Source organism: Strigops habroptila, chromosome 8 (genome assembly GCF_004027225.2).
Source record: "Strigops habroptila isolate Jane chromosome 8, bStrHab1.2.pri, whole genome shotgun sequence".
NCBI classification, from domain to species: Eukaryota; Metazoa; Chordata; class Aves; order Psittaciformes; family Psittacidae; genus Strigops; species Strigops habroptila.
The window spans coordinates 56,128,627-56,149,976 of NC_044284.2; the positions used below are offsets into that span (position 1 = coordinate 56,128,627).

Below are 21,350 nucleotides of genomic sequence, written 5' to 3' on the forward strand. Positions count from 1 at the left end.
CGAATCCTTTCACAGTGAAAAGAAAAAAGCTAGAGATGAGATTCTGCGCCCAACACCACATCTTCTGAGTGCTTTTAACTGTTCGGCTGCGGCATCTGCTGCCTCAGAAATGCAACTGCAGCAGAAGCAAGGAACGCAGTGCCTGGCTGCTCCAAAGAGAGCTTAGTACAGACACCTGTTCTGCTAAAATCCCATTGGAATAGCCCAGCCAAACCTCAGGTGTGCACGCTTTTGACTCTGCAATCTCTGAAACCTGAAAGGCAAATCAAGGTAACTTAATTATTTCTCTCATTTCAGTCTCAAGACTTAGTGAGAAGTGGCCCCTAGTGAACACCCACGCCTTGCAGTAACAACTCTGTTTCTTCAAGCAGCACCCTGTCACATTCCCAGCTGGTGGGCTGAGAAATGACTACTCACTGGTGTCTCCAAGAGACTCTTTCTTGTTCAGGCATTTTCTTAAGGAGTATTTACTAATCACCCATCTGTTTCTCAAACACAACAGCTCAAAGCACTGCAATGTTAACACCACTGCACTTGGCAAACCTCCTTTTATGTTCTTTTATGTGTTCTTTGCAGACAGATTTTTTAAGTCATTAGAAGTGAAACAATGGGTGCCTTAATGCAGCTGTTCTCATCTGGTCACAGGTAAAAAAAAAAGGCAGAAAACCATTGCAAACTGCTGGAGTGGATGAAGGATTTGGTTGTTTCATTCTGGCACCCGTGAGTTGCTCTGGAAAGCACCAAATTGCAAGCATTCAGGGGCGCATTAAATAGATGCTTATATGCAGTGCCCAATTCTTGCATTGTTTCCTTGACTCCCCCTCCTCCCCCTGTAACTTGTACCTTAAAGTCTTCTTTTAGCAGCCTCAGTAACTGACACGTGACAGAAGAGACCCAGGGCAAAGTTCCTCAAAAGGGAATCAAAAGAAAGCTGCTAGGAGCATGCTAGTCTATGGCTGGAATAATGAGTTACACATGCAACACATTTACGTGTCACAAACAACTGGCTTAGTTCCCTGTGGCTGGTGCATGCCCCAGTTTTACAGCATTCCTTGCATTCATTTGGCTTTGCTTTGGGAACATTCCAGTCTCCTGCAGAGGCTTTACCTTAGAAACATGGAAAGATACTATTCTAATTACCTTGGGTTTATTTCCATAAATTAAAAAGATGTTAATAAGGCTGGAGGGAGGGAGGATATGTCTAACTTACCAATGGTGGAACAGGCAGAGGAATGGGGTTTGAAGAAAGATATCGTCGAGCTTTCCGAATTGCAAACTTTTCTGTAGGCAGAGATTTCCCTGCAATTTTCAGTTTCAAACTGGGAACAATCCTGAAAGTTTAAAGGAAAACGTAAGGAATTTTTCCTCTGAGAACCTCTGGGAAAAAAACATTCAAACTTAAATAAAAAAATCAAACCAAAAGAAACTAAAAATAAGCTCCTGCTACCTCTGGGGAAGCTGAGCAATACATATTCACAAAAGCTGTCTTTATGCAGGGCACGAATATCTCTAGGCTTCCTCTTTAATCAAACAGGAGGAAGAGGGACTCTTCTCCACCCAAAGAATAAATTAGATGGTGCACCTAACTAATAAAGGGCCTATCTCTCTTCAGAGACTAAGAAAGAAGCAAGTTAGCTTTTGTCAGTGTTCCTCCCATGCTTCCAACGAGCAAACCTATTCACTTTGTAATGGTTCCAAAATCCAGTGAAACCTGCTTGTAATGATTATATATGGAAAACCTGAAAAAATATCAGCATATTACAAGCACAAAAAAAAAAAAGTGATATTCAGATTTTACAGAAAAATTGTAAACCCCAAAGTAATCAATTTTCTTTGCCCCAGCAAGGTTTAGGCAATTTTGACCTTAAGTTACAATCAGGTTAACTCATTGTGTTTATGCTTATGCTCGCTTGCACATTTAACTACTTCATATTCCTCTCAGACTCAAAACCCAAGAATCAAGTTCTACTGTTGTTTCCATTAAGGAGGCACAGATCTTGTAGCATAATCCATTGAAACCTTTCATATCTTACATGCCATTTTGATTAAAGGAAACAACTGAGAATGTGAATATTACTTGCAACAGCAGCAGCCACTGTATGGCTGACGAACCTAATTTCTACCACTAAAGCTTTTCCAGGTGAGGAGAAAGCTGTTGTCTGAACTCAAAGTCCACCTCAGTCTAAGGGCATGTTTACTGCTGTGATTCCTTACCAATCCAATGCTATTTGGCAGATCTTTCAAACTACACGATGAATAATTTTGCCTCTCTTGCCCCACCAATGTGACATGAAGAGATAGGAAACTTCTGTAACTGGGAGTTAAACAAATTTTACCTAAATAATTCAACTTCGCTGTCTCCAAAAGGGCTGCAATCATCTGGACCAAACATACTGAGATAAGCAGCTTTCATGTAAATATAAGTAGCCTGCAAATGCAATCAAGAATATACAGAAAAATGAATTTACAGCATCACCATTATTAATATAAAGCACAAAACAGCAACAAAGAGGAAGAAGTTGCTGTTTCTGCTCACAGATGAGATCTTACAAAATTTTAAGCAGATAAGTATTTTAGAAAGTGGAGTATAGGGTTGTTGTTTTTTATCATATACATGTTTACTTTGTATCAGCTTATAGTTTATGTCCACATTCCAAGAACAAATGTCACGCTTGTAAAAAGTGAATTTTTGTTATTCTCAGGAATATATGCTAGAAAACTTCAGAAAAGGTCATGCTCAGACTAAAAAATAATAGTATATAGTTTATGTGTCCAATCACAACTTGGTAGCATACCTCGAATATTAGGTTCTAGAAAACAGTCACTACTCTGGACTTTGGGAGAGCAGACTGGCCCCTTGAGGGATCTGCCTAATAGGGTACCATGGGATAAAGCCCTGGAGGTAAGAGGGGCCCAAGCAAGCTGGCTAATATTCAAGGATCACCTCCTCCAAGCTCAGGAGTAAGGCATCCCAGCAAAGACGAAGTTGGGCAAAAATGCCATGAGGCCTTCGTGGATGAACAAGTTGCTCCTGAACAAACTCAGCACAAACAGGAAGCCTACAGAGGGTGGAAGCAAGGATGCGTAGCTTGGGATGAACACAGAGAAATTGTCCAAGCAGCCAGGGATCAGGTTAGGAAAGCTAAAGCCCTGATAGAATTAAATCTGGTCAGGGATGTCAAGGGCAACATTCATAGAATGATTCTATGAAGGGTTTCATGATTTCATTACTTGTGAAAAGTACTGACTTCATAGGGATTCCTGAGCAATCATATATTCAGCAACCAAGGAAAACAAAGCAGCAGAAAATGTTACAATTCTCACAACAGTAGAGAATAACGGTGAGTTCTTGATGACTGTTTAAGGAGTATACAGTAAAATTCAGGAGTTTTCTGGAATATTCTAAGATGTGACTATTTATTTACACTGGAATCTAACAGTGTATATACATGACCATCTTTCATTTAGCTCACGTAGTTACTACTTTGCTACTATCATGTTGCACTGTTGATTACATACGAACAGGAAGCATCTTCTCTAAGGCCCCTGCAATACAGGATAAAACTTTACATGCAGTTTAAAAGGACACGTGCTAATATTAATCCCACAGCATTTCAGGATGTTAACACTTTTAAGCCAGGTGGTGCACCTCTGGCTGTGGGAGTTCTGTGGCAGCTATTCAGACTAATGCACCCAGCTGAGTGTGTTGTTGGAATCCCCAGGGGCACAGAGAGTCCATACTACACTTTTCACCCAAGTGGGAGTACCAAGAGAGTTGCTCTCACCTGTCTACTTGGACCTTATGTTGATTTTGGTTCCACTTAGCCAATACATACAATGTATAGTAGAAAAAAATAGAGATACCCTCCCTACACACAGTCTGACCACATTAAGAAGAAACAAACAGCCAATCAACCACATAGAACTCCAGCCAGACTTGATCCCTTCTGACAGATTTCCCTAGGGCTCAGGGGAAGCCAAAGGAGGATGGAAGGTTCTGGATGGAATTGCTTCTCTCTTTCAGACACACAAGGCAAGGCGCCTCTTCTAATTACATTTATTATCCTGGAGGCACCATCATGGCTAGTCTTGCTCATCACCTAAAGAGCTTATTTCCATAATGTAGTGAAAGAAATGGCAACTTGTACCACTAATTTCAATGTGTTGATGACACACTCAATACACAGCAGAACATTTTTAACAAGCTGCTCTTCATCTACAAGTCACACACAAAAGATTTCTGTTTGCCCACAATCTGGTCAGATTTGAATGGTTTCAACTCACATTGTTCTGTAAGAGCCACAGCAGACCGGGTTTTGTTTTACAATCTTTACTTTCAAAGCTATAAAAGCTTCAAAGCTACAAAAACTCAACTCAACCTGATTGAAAGCTAATAGATACTACAGGGCCTTTCATCCTCCTGTTTCACTTAATTTACCTTTGACCAAGTGTTTTCTTTGCTCAGCAGATCTGCATAGAAGAAAGCCATCTTCCACTGGCGCTTGTAGGTGAAGCACCACATGAGCTCCCAGTAACACATGTGATGAAACTGCTTCCAGTATTGCTGAGCCTCACAACATTCTTCATACCTGTTTACTGCCTGAACAGAGAGATTTCCAAACACTGCTTTAATCATGTGTAAATGCACATACAGCAAGGCTGTAACAGACATTGGGGCTCCGCAATCTGCCAGCACGGCTCTTGCAACTTCCAAATTACTAGAAGTCCAGTATTGCCCAAAATCACATCTGTTGGCTTCACACAAGAGATTCTTGCCTCTACAGTCATCCTGGTGTTAGCAAGTCTATCCCTGGCACAAAGCTCCCCATTCCTGGAAGTTGTATTAAGTTTTAAGCATAGGCAAAATGAATGTTTGTGTGTAGGGAAATTAGGAAACTAAAGTCAGAGGGCAGATTCTCAGCTGACATTTACTGCTGCAGCTCCAGAGAACTCAAGGGAGCTACCACACTGCATACCAGCTGATACTCTATCTCAGAATTTTTTGGACATGCCTTCTTCATCTCCCTAATTCTTTCAAGGCTTGTATGACTCTCCAATCAGACTGAAGGCAAAGGATTACTGCTGGATGTTATTAATGGCACAACTTGATTCAGAATAGGAAAGACAGTGAGAAAACTGTGCCATTAATACTGGTGGACTAGATTATCACTTGAAACTGAGAAGGGTAGCAAAACCAGCTGGTCAAACAAGGTAGTCAAAATAGTTGTAAGTCATAGTCTATAAACTATCTATAGACAAAAGCCACAGGAAGCATGAGCCAAAAAGGAAACACTGTTCCTGGAGGAGTTTTTCTAAAGCTTTTAAAACTTACTTTCCCAAGAGCAAAAGGATTACTTACCGCGTCAATATTACCCTTCAGCGTTTCTATCCTGCCTGCAAAAAACAGGAATATGGCTCCCTGTAATAAATAATAATAAAAATACAAGTATTCTACAACAGTTTTGAAGCTGACCATACAGTCTAGATCTTTGTTGTTTGGCAAAAACACATTAAACGATCATACCAAATTAAATGATGATTCATTTTACCTTTGGATAGCGTGCCAAGTAAGGCTTAAGCAGTCTTTCTGCCTCCTCTACATTTCCTTTTCCTGTCCCTAGAATGCATAAAAATGCAAGTGATAAAAAATAGTAAGGAAAACAAACAAACAAGAATGCAGGGTACTGATTAGCCATCCTCATCTGGCCAATATGTAAGTCCTCTCTCGATAAGTAAGGCACAAATACAGGTTGGTGTTGCACTGAAGCCAGCAAGCAGAAAGACCTGAACAACATTGTGCTTAATGACTTGAAAACTCACTTATGTGTAGATGAACACATTTTGTAGAATCCTTTAGCGGGAGATAACAGGGAGATATGTCTCAGTGGGAAGTTATCACCTCCCCAAAAAGTTAGGGACAACATAAACATGAACAAAGTATCCGGGAAGTTATCACTTACAGCCATTATTTTAACCTCCCCAATAAAGCACCTGACTACTGAAGACAGATTTAATGTTCTCAACTTCTTTTGCTATCCCCATTGTCTCCTTCTTATGTGTTAAACAAACCTCCATCTTTAAGATTAAGACACTCTCTTCAATTATAATCACTATTGTAAAATTACCCACAAATGAATTATATTTAATCTGGTCATGAACAATTCACCACCAAAGAGGTGATGGAATCACTTTTTTCCCCTTTCTGTCCTACAAGAACTAATCAAATCCAAGAGTTATTATAAACAATCTTACCTAACACAAAGGTCATGAAAGTATGATAGCAAAGCAACAGCATGGTACACAGCACCGACCTAAAGCTGTATGATGATGCTCCTTCTTGAAGCTGCAGCAGACCATGCTCCTGTGCAAACAGAGGTGAGGAGACAAAGTATTGGAAAAGAACCAAAGCTGTGTTTTGCTAATTTAACTTCTGCAACGTCAACTAGAAATCGCTCACTCAACAAAATCCCCAAATGCACTGACATACATTGCTTTCACAATGATCAAAGATAAAAATACATATATGAAGTTATCTAACAGTTTTTTTACAAAGTTACTGCTTAGCATGGAAAACATGCGATGACAGAGCAGCAACTTGGGATGTACTACATGGTTAATGTAAGAGAATGTGAGACAACTATCACCACCACCCAGTGCTGCAAAACAGCATTCCAGAAACAAAAACCACAGAGTTTTGAAATGCAAGGCAAATAACACATATCACCATTGTGCAGCCTATCCATGTTTGTTGTTGTTCACTGCAGAAGCAAGTTATAGATATCAAGAAAAGAAATAAAATCTGCAACTAGCAGGACAAAAGATGACAGAGCAAAAGGAGGTTTTTAAGTAGGCCAAGAACAAAAGGAGCTTTGCAATGATTTTGGCCCACTACTACCAGTGGAAAAATATGATGAAAAGAAGAATATTCTGTTCCCTTTGGGAAGAACTAGAACAATCAAGTATACTGTGTATTCATGTTCAATGAGAGTATGATGGTTAACCAACTTTAAGGATCCAAGCTCCTGAGGCCACAGCATTTAGCAGCCCATTCTAGAACTGGTTCCATGATACCAACAGCAAGAATATATTTATTCAAATGTATTAAACATGAGATCTGCCTACTAGTAAATATGTACAGTGAGACATCCCCTCTGTGCTGGAGAAAATTTTGTTTCACATTTACACTATGACTGCAATGGAAAGTTACTGGAACACGATGTATGTGTCTATAAGGACATCCTTTCAAACCAGCTACACTATAAATAGGGACCCTGAGGGATGCCTATCGGAGCCACTGGAGAAGGTATCAGAGACAGCACTCAGAGCATCATCTCAACACAGATTTTCATCTTTTGTTTGTCCTTGACAACAGAGGGGTGTTACACTACCTCACATTTATTCTAATTCTCACCATACATGTACTTTTTCACTTAACTAGTGTGGTTCAGTGTTTTCACATACATACAGTTATTTGGTGGAGTTTTTTTTTAAGCCTCAGTTTATTACGTTAATTACTGTTACAGGGAAAGGTACCATTAACACACGTATTTGCAGGTCAATTAATGTAACATCTAGTCAAGACAAAAATAATGAAAGTACTGACTTGCATGTCACATCAGAAGAAATCAGAAGCTAGTAAAATCACTACTGAAAATCAATGACGTAATGGAAATCAAGCCCTCAGCAAAATAAAGCCAACTGCAGTTTCTGCTGAGAGCAAAAGTTTGACTGGTACAGATAAGTAACAAAATATGATATATTCAGCTTCTTTAAACTGCCCAGATGGAAACCACAAATATGTGGATTTTTAAACCCAGCACTATAGCCCTGCAAGGTAGATGACAAAACATTCTGTGGAATGAATTTTGGCAGAAAAAAATTCCAAAGTAGATTTCCAAAGTACATTTTTTTGAAGTGAAAAATCTTCAGGCTGGATATTTCACTGAGCCTTTACTGACGTCGCTACTAATCTTTACAGTGTTTACAGTCATTATCTTCTATATAATATAAAAACACATATAAAAAGAATGCTGATCACGGCTGTGAATAGCACTAAGAATGATACAGAAACAAATTTTATTACTCATATGGAATAACTTAATTTGTCGAGTTGATCGCATGTATTTTAGTCTCAAAAATGTATTTTAATACAGGTAAACACAAAGTTATCATCTGTATGAACAAGGAGTGCAACCCACACCCCTCCTTGCATGGGACTGCATCCTGGAAAGCACTAACTGTGAAGTAACTGGGTTAAGAACATTGCCCATTCATCAGAAGAAGGATGCAAATCTGGCATACTTGACCCTAAATTCTTAAGCTGAGTAGCTGCACAGGTATGGGAAACTCACCGAGCAAGTTAGTTCACTCTGTGGTATGTCCATAATCCTGTTTTGTCCAGTACAGGTATTAAAGAACGCTTACTTTTCACTACACATTTGTGTGTAGAAAAGGTTGCAAAAAAGCTGCTTTTCCTCAAAAAAAGCTCTTGCAAACTGGTTCTGTTACGATGAGATCCCCAGGAAAGTGAGATGATGGTGTTGCTGGTTGAAATGTTTTAGATACCATGCTCAGCCAGCCAGCCTCCCTAGGCTCCCTCTGTGGCTGTGGACTCAGAGGTACTCCTCCAAGGAACAACTCAGCACAGAAGCCTAAGGTCAGGCATGAACCACCTTTTCAAGCACTTACTCTTTCTCCATAGGGAGCCTAAGGAGATTAGCCAGCAAACCTAATCAGCTCAGAGAGGTGTCATGAGTTGGGCAATACCCCCATGTAATACCCACTGGGGATCAAACGAGGATCTCGGAAACAAATCACAGGTAGCTACTACTTGAGCCTAAGGAGGAACTCCATAAGCAAACTACGCTCACTGGTGCCAGTCACTAGGTGAGTACATTATATTTAATTGTTAGGACACACCTTCTAACCATAAATAACCCATAAATATCTCCCACACCTATGCCACAGGTGATATGAGCAACCCCAGAACACCAGGAAGGAGCTTCCAAACAAAGTCTATTACAGGGCATATTGCTGCAATATAAAACAGATGTCAAGGCAGTAAGTTCTCGTAATTTCTCCAAAATACTTAAATGACATTAACACACTTAAGTTTTGTTTTCGCAGAAAACATAAGTTACTCTGAAGGGCATAAGGTTTAATGCAGAGCAGGAAGCAATGATGCTTTTTAAGAGATGAAAGTGATCCAATATGCTAACTCTCACCTTTCTTTGCAAGTTGCTCATCACGTCTCACAATCTCTTAATTCCCAAGACTGCCACTACTCTGTATTACATTGGTATCTCACCAATTTGATCCTTGTTCCAAGACATCCAATGCCCTGTCATTCAGGACTCCCCATATGAGCAGTGGGGATTCCCCACAGTGAATGCAGGACAAACAAGGACAATGCTTAAAACCACATTATCAGACAATGCCAGTACTGGTTCATATTTATTTCAGCCATCACTGACTAAAATCCATCTACTTTTCTGAAGTGAATGCTCTTTAATGACATTTTGAAATCACTTTCTTTTAATTAGGCATCCTGACAAAGAATGCAAAGCAAGGTCATCATTCATGTCCCATGACCTGATCATTTTACTGCAGGCTTAGCAAAGACAATGGATACTACTAATTAAACTGGTAGACAGGGCATTTGAACATATCATTTTAGAATCATAGAATAGTTAGGGATTGGAAAGGACCTTAAGATCATCCTGTTCCAACTCCCCTGCCATGGGCACCTCACTCTAGACCATGTCACCCAAGGCTCTGTCCAACCTGGTCTTGAACACTGCCAGGGATGGAGCATTTACCACTTCTTTGGGCAACCTGTTCCAGCGCCTCATCACCCTTACAGTAAAGAATTTCTTCCGTATATCCAACCTGAACTTCCCGTCTAAGTTCGAACCCAGATTTAATCTTCATTTAAAAATTGGAGAAGAGACCAAAACGCAATTAAAAAAGATGCTTAGTGGGAAAATGGAATTCATGTATTACAAATTGACATATCAAAAATATTCTTCAGCTCAGCTGCTTTGGGAAAAGTGTCCTCCCACATCAAACAGCATGATTTGAAAGACACTGGTTCTATCTGAAAGCTTTCCTGCCTTCACCTGAGATCATGCTGTCATCTGACCCCCTGATAAATTGCTCATGTCAAACTTTCTCACAGTTCAGCAGCACAGTATTTGTAACTGTCTATAAAGTAAGAACACGAGTAAATATTTAGCCTGAGACCTGGCAGAAGAGTCAGTAAGAACAGTTCAGTACTTAAATGGAAGATAGTGCAAGGACTCTTCTGATCCCACGTCAGAAGTTAGTTATTATAAAACACAGATGGAACACGTGCCCCACTTACTGCCCAGTGAGTGAGGAAGGCCAGCCTCCCCAGCACAACATACCTGATGGTGTGTAAGACAAACCTCTGCCCACGAAAGATTTCTCACAAAATTGGGCAAAACTGCATTGAACCTAAAAGTCCAAACGCAGGTCCTATGCCATTAAACACAAATAAGCCCATATTTTGACTAATGATACATGGGAAAGGAGCTTGAACAGAGAGACAGGTACAACTGGCACTTGTTGGACTGGAAGGGAACAATCATCACCTCAGGCTACTTTTATACTTCCTTGATCTTATCCCTACCTACTATTTTGAGACTCCAGACTGCTGTTAAGTTGATCATGTTGTCCACACTGCCTACAAATGGCTTTGGGAGTAATGAAGTTTTGGGCATGTCCTCATTTACTATCAGACACGACATGTCTGAGAGACAAGAAGAGTCCCTAAGGGCAAATCTGCTGGCTCCAAGGCAGACTGGTATTGTGGAAGATATCACAATGCAATTTTAAATCCAGTTTTGATAAACACATGACCCACACCAAAAGCAAGCTGTCTTCCAGTGCTCTGCAGCTCTCTCAGGTAAACTGTAAACAGCTCAAGGCACTAACCATGGCTCTTTTGTCTCTTGCACAATCTGATGCTCACCATGAGCATTTAATGCAAAAGACTGAAAGATCAAATACTGACATATTCTAAACTCCTTTCTTCTGGATGGGGTGCAGCACATGACACAAAACCTTTCCTTCTCCTTCTCTGTCACTGTTTCTTTCACCTTCTAGACTCCTGTCTGTACTGCAGGGGACAGCTTCCGGCAAGCTTTGGAAAATCACCACTGGAAAGGATTGCAAATGCATCTGCGATTCTACTTTTGGCTTTAGGCATTTGGCTCACCAATGGTAAATGCAGAAAGACCTTTTTTAGGATGTTAAAATAAATGACCATCAATGAACTTCGATCAACATGTTTAAAATACTCCTTTTTTTACGGTGTGCAGGCAGCAGGGTTTTGCTTAAATTTATGATAATGTAGGTCATGCTTCAGTGAGTTATTAAAAAATTGGAACAGGAGCTGACTCATCAACACAAATATCAGCCCACTCATAGCTATACAAGAAATCTCAGGGCCAAAAGAAAATAACACAAATTCAATTAGAGGGACAATTTTCATCTGCAGTAATAAGATGAGTGTTCAGCAAAGTATTCTCAGAACTCTGCTGGTACATGAACTGCTCTTATATTTCTAGGAGAGTATTTTGCTTTAGTTGGTTTGTTTTCGTAACTGACATAGAACTATTTGATTTTTTCCTCCACTGAGCTAATATGAGGAAGAAGAGAGAAGCTCCTGTCTCAGTTTCTAAATTAAGAGTGAGAGGAACGTACTGACATTTAGTTCACATTTACCTTGTTCCCAGAAAACCCAACAAACTCCAGCAACCTCAGAATCCGTGCGGGAAACATGGACAATGTCTATAGAAAGAAATGCAACAGTTATGCAGTAATAGACTTTCTGCCTCTCAGCTACCAGCTGCCTCCTACAACTTTTCCAAACACTGAAATTACCAAAAACATCTTTGTATGTCTGACAATTTTCTAGGTAAATGTGTACACCTAATATATTTTACATACAACTGAAAGAAAAATACTTGTTTAATATAGGAATCCTGTGTCTCCAAGACTGCTTGCACAGCAATACGTTTGCACACCACATGCTTAGTAACTCTAGCACTTGGATGTTTCGGAAATACTGCCCCACCAAGTGCCCTGCTAACAGCCAAGTCCCTGGTTGCTTCCCAAGTGCCAGTTAAGCAGTCAGAAAACACAGGCAACTGCCGCTTCTGAACAAGGCTTCTCCTAGACCCATCCCAGTGTGTCCCTTCTCATGAGACTATAACACCTTCCCCTCTAAGCACCTCCCAAGCATTGGTCACTTGGCTAATGAACACCCTTACTGGAAAGCTGGGCTCAGGCACTCAGCTATGTTCTCAAAGAACATGCCCTTAGCCCCTGTTAGATACGATAATTTCTCACTTGATCATCTCCCCATGAGTGAGTGGGTCTGCACACATAAAGCAGTGTTGCCTACACTGCAGGTAGCAATCTATTTCTAAAGTGCACTACTGTCTGACATTCTTAGACCAGAGACTAGGATCCTGTGTCAGAACACATACCTAATTTAACCATATAATTAGTAACATTAATGTTCCTGAAGCTTCTTAGGTGTTCAGGATCATTTTCAGGAGGTTGCAGGACTTCAGCTCAAAAGAAGAACTCTTGGTACGTACCAGATTAAATGCTCCAACTCCAAGTTTTACACCTCCCTCAAAATGAAGATGGTTTTCTCCTTTGACATAATGTGGAGACTGTATGAGACTGTCCAGCTCCCTGCAAATGCATAAGATTCTGTTACACTGTTAGTAAATAAAATGCTGGATTACAATTCAGAAAGAAAGTAACCCAGTTACCTTGAACTACTGTGTAGTCCTAAAAAGGTCAATCTGCCATCTCACCCAGGTGAACAAACATTTTGTTGGATCTATCAACAAATAATTTCTGTCACATTACTACCAATTCAAAAATATGAAGTCCTGGAGATTAATCTCTGTCAAACAGACATAGCCAATTTGCAATCACATTTCTGTCTGAAAATGTGCCAAGAATGGCTGTTGGGAGCAACACAAACCTTTACTAATATGAAAAGAGATGATGGGGCAGTGCAGGAGAGCTAAATTTAAATTAGCCAATTTAATCTGAATTTCACTAATCCCTGAAGGTATTCCCCTTTTCTGCATGTTCTTTGAAAAGAACATTTTATTATGTATAGGAAAATACGATTGTAAGAAATATTTTTAAATAAGCAGGTATATTGGAAATTACTTTTCACTTATTTTTCTAACTTTTCTAGATCTCAACTTTGTAGTGTCCCTTTATTTCCCTGTGTAATCCAGCTGGATTTGAACCTGTTTTGTCTCCAAGCTTTCTATAGCTATGTGTTTTTCACACTATTGCTTTAGTTTATTTTGTTAATTACTAGGAGAAGGAAAAAAAAACCTTTTTTAATGGCAGCCACATATTTGTGTTCAGGCTGCTGTGTTTTTATCTATTGGTTGTTGCCAGCAGATAAAGCACTATTCATTGTAATTGCAGTCTTTACAATGGACCTGCATTTAGAGTTGCCTTCAACCCACACAAATATGGACACTGTCATCTCCCTCCCTTTCAGCATACTTCTGGAGAACCTAGACCGGATGCTCCTTTGTATCTGCTAGACATGTGACTTTTTGTGGCTGAGTCTAAATTTCAAGCCCTAAAATACAACAAAATATGATGCATATTTAGCCTTCACTTCTTTATATTATTCATATAAGTCTGTACTACTGTGAAAGTTTTCTTATACTTTGTATTCACTGACAAGCAAATGTTTTAATCTGAATTATTGTTCTATCTCATTCTGTCTTTTTTACAGTGCATGGTAACCTTTCCTCCCTGAAAAGGGGTTTTAAAGTGTTAAAAATTGTGTCTTTGCAACATTTACTCCTCCTGTCTTTTCAGCGTTCTTGTTGCAGATTATGAAGCAGCAACTGCTGACAGTGGGGAAAGGAAAGATGGCTTTTTATATAAAAGCTATGTTGCAAAAAATACTGATCAATCAAAGCAAATAAAGTCTCATTTCCATATTCCAGTGTTTTCTCTGTAACCTGTTGCACACGCTCTCTCCAATACTGCAAACAATTCTTTCTTCCCACATGAAAGGTACAGTCCAACAATTGTCACTGCCAACCTCACATACAAACTTCCCCTTTGTTTAAATACATGTTTTAGTACAAAGCAAGTTGCTATTAGCATTCTTTTGAAGAAGACCACCTAAGAACTACTAGATTTATAACACTTTGTTTTTACATATACTAGAGCTGGTCTTAATTTACTGAGGCACAACTGGGTGTGCTTCCCAGTTTAATGTAATTTTTAGGATTTACTACTGCACTTCAAAACCTTTTGCACATGTTGAAAGTAGCTCTCTCCAATTTCCTGGATGAAAAGAAATCTGCTTAAGTACATGTTTTTGGCTTGTAGACACTGAATAATAGGCATGTTGTGAGTTCAGATAAGCAACCCTGCTTATCATTTTCAATAGCATGCACCTTTAGAGTAGAACAACTGCCATACTTAACCACATTAAAAGTCCAGTTAAGCAAATAATTCACTCAGTGGCATGGCATATGTTTGGAAAAACATCATCTAGGAATTGACTGTTCAGGGACTTCATGACCCAGAGAGACTGCATCTGTTTTAGTATGGTAACTAGCCGCCATAAACCCATCTCCTGTAAATTTGTTTAATCTTTGTTTGAAGCCATTTATACTTCAGTTTATTGTCTCTTCATTTTGTTTTAGTTTCATGCATTTATTATGGAATTACTTGTGCTTCAGCTACTGGTTTTGAATGTTCCAAAAAGCTGTAGCTAGAACTATAAAGAAATGCCATTTCATATGCATAATGACTGCAAGACCTCAAAATTGTGCTATGCTGACACACATCACTACAACATTCAGAACAGTCATTTTTTGACATAATTTCAAGGATATAGTACTTGAAGTAGGCAAAGCTTGGGAGTTAACAGGGTTAGGGTCCACTATCTTTACAATCCAAATCGACCATAGTATCAATGTCCTTTGTTATGCTAAGGAGGAATTTGGGCAGAGAAACTCTATGGACATGAGGCCCATAATACAGGCTGCCATAAATACAACAGTAATCATTTGTGAATTGGACAATTTGACCAGCAACACTTCATACTGAAAGAGTACATTTCATCACATTGTCACTCTGACTTACCTGTATGTTTGGTAACTGTTTCGGACTTTGATGCCTCCTTTTATGAAGCTAACCATATTTTCATCCTGTTAGAATGGAAACACATTAGCAACATGAATTTGTAAGCATTATAAAGGGCTTTTGTCTTCTTTAGATGAGCACATGCCTTGAACACAACCATCATGACACAGACCATGCAAGTCTCTGAGAAACAATACAGGGATTTAGGATTTCCTTTCTGTATTAAAATATTTTTATGCCGTTCAGACATACACAATTTATTTTGATGCCTTCTGTGATTAGTTTAGCCCCTTGTGACATTTGGACCATCAACAGACGCAGGGACTAAGCTAATGAATGGCACCCAAGGCACATGAATTTGCGGTTCTTTCAAAAAATAGCTTTCTCTCATTTGTCCTTCAGCACAGTTAAGATTTGAACATTTCCTGGCTCAACACCAGATACAAATAACAGCCTGTCCTCAGGAGTCTAGAGAATATAGTTTTACATCCTGAAAAGGAAGCAGGGTAAGTAAAGTTATGCTGGATATGCTCTTTCTGGGCTGAATATTCAGGTATCTATGAGATCCACACTAGCATGGTAACATGTTAATTACAAACTATAATGAACTAAGAACTTACAGCAAAGCATGTCTGGTGGACCATTAGTTTACAGTTGTACTCCAAAGAGAGAACTCTTTAGTCTTGAAACTGTTTGGTGGCAGTTTCTTGCCTCACTCATCGAATATAACCTGTCATTCTGGTTTGTTTTGATATCTGCTATTGCTTTGGGACAGGAAGACTACATATGTTCTAGCAGATGGTTTTTGTGATGGCATTTTAAGAGGCTGTATGAAGCATTGTGGACAAAATAGCATCGATTATATGAACATTTGGTTGTTTTACTGTTATAGTTAAAGAAGCAGGGCCCAATTGTACTCATTGACATGTAAACAAAGAGAAAGAACCTGCCTCAAAGTGCTTTCCATCTGCCAGTAAGGAAGATAACTCGATTCAACCAAAGTCACAACTTCTTCCAGACTTTGCTTTTTATGAACTACCATAGGAAGCCTGATGGCCTGAACTGAAGGGCAGGGGCTTGCTCCTAGAGCATGCAACACTACCTGTGTCCCTTACGGACATACTTAAGCAACGTTATTGAGAGTGATAGTTGAGGACAGAAACTATGCAGCATAAAAGAACATGTAATTCCTGATGATATATCCCTAGAGACTTGAATCCCAATCACAAGCAAAAGTCAGTTTTTAATTAGCAACTGGGGGGGGGAGTGGGGTGTACAGCATATGAACAATATGTAAAGGTTCAGTTATATTTTCCTTTGAATGGAAAATGGAAAGAGAAAACAAGATGGCTTTAAAATGTTTAAATACAGAATACTCATTATACCAACAACAGAGAGAACCAATGTGAGAATAGTTCAGCCCTTGAAAAATCCTGAGACTATTTTTTCTGTGTTTTCAACTGGATTTGGTCATTTTTGTTAAGCATAAAAACTAACCACTTCAATAGCTGTTGGAACCAAGTGCCTTTGTTTAATTTTTAAAACCTGTTCATGAAAAATTAAACACAGAATAGAAGAGGAAGCAAACAGACAGACATTCTTTATGCAGAAAAGGACAAAAAACTATTTTCTTACTCTTAAACCTCTCATGCATCTATAAACATTTTAAAAAGCAGATACCTGTGAAAACAGTGCTTAAAACCAAGAGATACTGCATTAGAGCACTCCTTTCTTTACTGGCACAATGGAGAAGTTCTGAAAAACCTTGCTTCCATAGCTGTCCTAAACTGTCCCCAGTGCTAAAGGCTACTTAAAACAAAGGAATATGGAAATAGGTAGCTACACTTTGGCCATTTCAAAGTCCAGCATCTTACCATAAAGTCACCATCGTCAGCACTCTAAAAATCTTCAGGAGAAGCTACTCTGATTACTGGTTTTGCTATGAAGCAATAGTTTCTAGCGGAGGGACACGGCAGGTCGCTGAAAAAGGTTACATGGTTCATAAGCAACCTCAATCAGAGCCCATCTGGCAGCTCCCAAACACTACAAAATCACCACCTGGATTTCATTCTCTATCAGCATCTTTGAGCCAAGAAGCAGAAGCCCTTTGTGAATATGACCTTTGTGAATACGACCTCTGCACAGATGAAGAGATCCACTGTCACATAGCAAGTACAGTCACATCAAGAAGAAAAATCAGTTACTCCAACTATGATTAACAATTTAAATTGCAAGCTGGAGCCCATGTAAGTACTGCTAATGTTGAACCAGCAAATAAATCAAGCTTCATTTGTTCAGACAGATGAAATTCGAAGAAGAGGTAGAGCTCCCTTTCTTTCAAAGACAGGCAGCACTGTTTAACAAAAGCATTCTAATATCTCATCACCAGATAAATTCCAGATTTAATCCTGTTGAAAGAGTCTTACACCATTAGGTCAAACTATGGTCTTCTACCATTTCCTTCATTTTAAGAAAAGAAACCTGTATGGTGTGTACTTTCTTTTTCCCCCAAAGAGCCATGCAGGAATCCATACCTGGAGGAATGTGAGTGCTGCTCTCTGAAGTAAACATTCAGCATAGCAAATTTCTGCATGGATTTCCTCTAGTGTCACACGGAGGGGAAAGAAAACAAACCAATCACATAAATAGTAATGAAAAACCATTTAGCCCATTAATATAGGAAGAAGATCACAAAGCTCAAACTGAGAAAAATCTTTTCCAAATTTGCTGTAGTGTTTCAGTTCTAGACTACTGAAGTAACTCCAAACAGAAACAACACACAGTTACAGAACCTTTGCAGGAATTTCTCTGGTGCTTTCCAGGAGTTCCTGGATCTAGAACCTTTCTAGGCATTTCATTTCTTCTTTCTAGGTATTTCTTTACCTAGCAATTTCTGGAAATGCCAAGGCAGCAATCAACAAAATCAGTCAGTGATTTTGGATATGGTGACACAGCAATTGTCAAACACTGATCCAGCAACTGCCAAATCAGCCATTTGTCAGTGAACTCGTAATCTGCACAAACACATTGGGTAAACGATTTTATACAATTCAAAGTGCAGAAAGAAAAGAGAAAAAGAGGTGGGGAAAAAGGAGTAAAACACGTTAGAGATAACGTTACCTTCAGTAAAGTGTTCAAGGCTTTGTTTATGCACAAGGTTGTTGATAGAATCAGCTACTGTAGATTTCTTCCTAAATCTGCAGAAAATTCAATTTGGTCATGCTGAACAGAAAGCATCAACACAGTACAGTATCTTTTAGATGGCCACCATACAGTAACTAACATACCTCTAGTGCTCACCAACCCTCTGCCATCTTACCACATACACAAACTTCAGCGCATTCCATGTAGAACATAGTCAACATGGTCGTGGGATCTGTCTTTCACCCTTCATATGTGGAAATCTGTCTTGATGAAAGAAGGGGATAAGGGGACTTTTGATTTCTTTTGTATGTGTGCATGTGTGTACAGATGTGGGAGCACACCTGACTCAGAGACAGCTAGCTACAGTACTACCATCACCAAATGGAAAGACTCTGCAGTGTATGTAAAAGGAAACAACTTCCAGACACTGGAGAATCAGGGCTACAGACAGAACAAAAATCTAATTGACAAGAAATATTGCAGTAAACTGAAGTTTTCAAGACCAGACTGCTGAAAACCCAAAGTTATGTGGTGGGATCTCATAACCGACCCTCCTTTGAGCAGGCAGCTGGACTAGATGACCTCCTGATGTCCCTTCTAACTTCAGTTTTCCTATGATTTCTATAGATTATATGTCCTTTTTTAACCTGTATGCCTTTCAAAACTTTCTCATGAAGGGCCCATTTATTGAGTGACTTGCTCCACACTTACTTTTGACAAGTAGCTTGAGCTTCCTTCATTGTGTTTCCTGCATTCAGTATGTCCTGAGGATCAAATGTCATCATAGCTTGCATTTCCAATATGGTGGCATAAGTCAGTGCATGATACATACTTTCTTTAGTTCTGAAAGAAAACATAAGATGCAAAGCACAGCTGATTTGATTATATTATTACTTTTATAAAAGAAATATAAATCCAGTTCCAGAAATGTATCAGCCTCATGGGAACAAGGTCTGTGTGAACTAGAAATCAAATACAAAGGACATATAAAATAATCAAGGAGATTGAGATTTGTACAGAAAATCATGTCTACAGCTCCAGTTTCAATAACTGTGCTAAAATGATCCAATTCTGAGCTGAGGATAGGTATTTAATATACAAAAGCATGGGAATTTACCACATGGCTAACCATTCAGGGACAACAGAATTATGTGGGTTTTGGTTTTTTAATGGAGTATCTAATTAATACTAGAACACGTGACAAAACCCCAGATATTCTTCTTCTAATTTGGGATGTTTACCCAGGACAGACTAAAGGAGATAAGTAACACAGTACTATAACATGGCCAAAATAGAATCTTCTTCAAACATCTCTTCCCACCAGAAGCATTCCAGTCCATGTCAAACATTACAGCTTTTTCTTCCTCTCCCCTTCCGCCAACCTTCACCCCAATCCATTCAACTGAAATATTATCCTGTGGGATTTCAGATGGTGCCTCTTTTGCAGAAAGCCAAAAACTTTGGCATTAGTGCAAGAAAAGCAATTAACTCCTACAGGCAGGAAGATGCGGTCTTCGTCTGGCAGGAAGAAGGGTTTATATATTGCACACATTTACAGCATTCAGAGAGTACCTATGTTTAGTATAATTCTCTGCAAATGAATCAAACTACCTTCAGGTGTAGAGGTCCAACATAGACAAGTCGGGAAATATGTTGCAGGGCAAGCTCAGATGAGTTCCTGCCATAGAAACTCTTTGTAGACCATGCTAATCCACTCCTGACAAATAGGATGACTTAAACGAATACTGCTGAAGAGCAACAATTGCCATTTCAATCGTTTACACTTTTAGAATGGACCAGATAGATCCCCATCTATATAGAAGGAAATATTCATGAATTCTTGCAGTCACACAAGGATATCCTTTCAATGTATCTCCATGCTCAGTACACCTATTCTCAATAAGTGTACTTCAGGTATTTGTTTCTAAAAACAAGCCCATTCATTTTCTTTTACTTTCAAGGAGAAAAATCCAGTGAAGTCAGGACAGCTCTGTCCTGGCCTCCTAGATCATGATTCCTTCAGCAGAATGATAACGTAAGGCAGAAATAAAATGAACATACTATAAAATGCCAGCCTGATGAAGTGCTCCTTCATTTGATTACTCATCAGCCTCAGAGGGTGCAGAGAAACACACTTCATCTCGCATTTATTAAAATAAATCCCTTCCAAAGGTTCAAATTCAAAGCACTGGGAAGGCACTAAAATAGTTCTCTTTCAAAATGTTAGAAATTTCCTTTCAAAATCAAAGCAGATAAATATTAAATTCACTGCACTAAAAAGAAAATTGGTACTTTTCACATATACATGGTGAACAAGGATTTCCCTCTCTAATAATTTGCTTCTGATACCAAATCACCCCTGCCCTAACCAATGGTTTAATCTATTTTGTCTCTAGTATTTAAAGCAAATAATAATTACTGTTTATCGTTAGTCAACTGGTATTTATCAACACTCAAATTTACTCTTATTTTCTCCAGGGGCTGCAACTGTATTGCAAGTAGCAATACAACCAAATATAAAAGAGTTATCTATGCTATTTATACTAACCCTAGAATTAAAGTTGCCAGTTACATCCTGGCATACTGCCTCGAGTTTTAAGGCCTGCATTTTATACAGATGGATACAGAATGAAACTTGATAGCTTTTTTTATTCCTTCTTTTGATTCCTCAGCAGCACTTTCCCCAAGACATTGCTGGAGTTAACAAGTCTTTATGACATAAATGAAACTAATATTCTGATTAATGACTTATCCCAGTAGTTGGTATCACATGGCTGAGTAAGAGGATTATAACTAATATCTTTAGGCACTTAGGGAGTTATGCCACATGCCTGTTCTCCAGCTACGGTGCAATCATTATCTTGTAGCACTATCCCTTCTTGTGAGCTGTTGGAGAACACTTTTATTCCTGCTTGAAAACAAGTACCTAAGTGAGGACAGTGACAGCTCCAGCTGGAGTATGAGAAACAAAAGGCTTGATTTGACCTTAAAATTAACCCAGAGACTGGAATTTTTGTGCAAACGCA

The 21,350-nt window shown here is 39.1% G+C and overlaps 1 protein-coding gene across 2 annotated transcripts in view; it reads right to left on the minus strand.

Annotated features, from left to right (window-relative positions):
* The window catches only part of TTC39A (tetratricopeptide repeat domain 39A), a 46,381-nt gene that overhangs the window by 9,668 nt on the left and 15,363 nt on the right, over positions 1–21,350 (minus strand). For both annotated transcript variants that reach the window (XM_030495398.1, XM_030495399.1), the window contains 12 exons: positions 19,036–19,167; positions 18,301–18,377; positions 17,715–17,782; positions 15,181–15,245; positions 12,630–12,729; positions 11,749–11,814; positions 6,253–6,361; positions 5,550–5,617; positions 5,360–5,419; positions 4,439–4,600; positions 2,337–2,428; positions 1,211–1,331 (listed from right to left, as the gene is read on the minus strand). In XM_030495398.1, the coding sequence (XP_030351258.1) occupies positions 1,211–1,331; positions 2,337–2,428; positions 4,439–4,600; positions 5,360–5,419; positions 5,550–5,617; positions 6,253–6,361; positions 11,749–11,814; positions 12,630–12,729; positions 15,181–15,245; positions 17,715–17,782; positions 18,301–18,377; positions 19,036–19,167 (1,120 nt within the window). The remainder of the gene's footprint in view (positions 1–1,210; positions 1,332–2,336; positions 2,429–4,438; positions 4,601–5,359; positions 5,420–5,549; positions 5,618–6,252; positions 6,362–11,748; positions 11,815–12,629; positions 12,730–15,180; positions 15,246–17,714; positions 17,783–18,300; positions 18,378–19,035; positions 19,168–21,350) is intronic.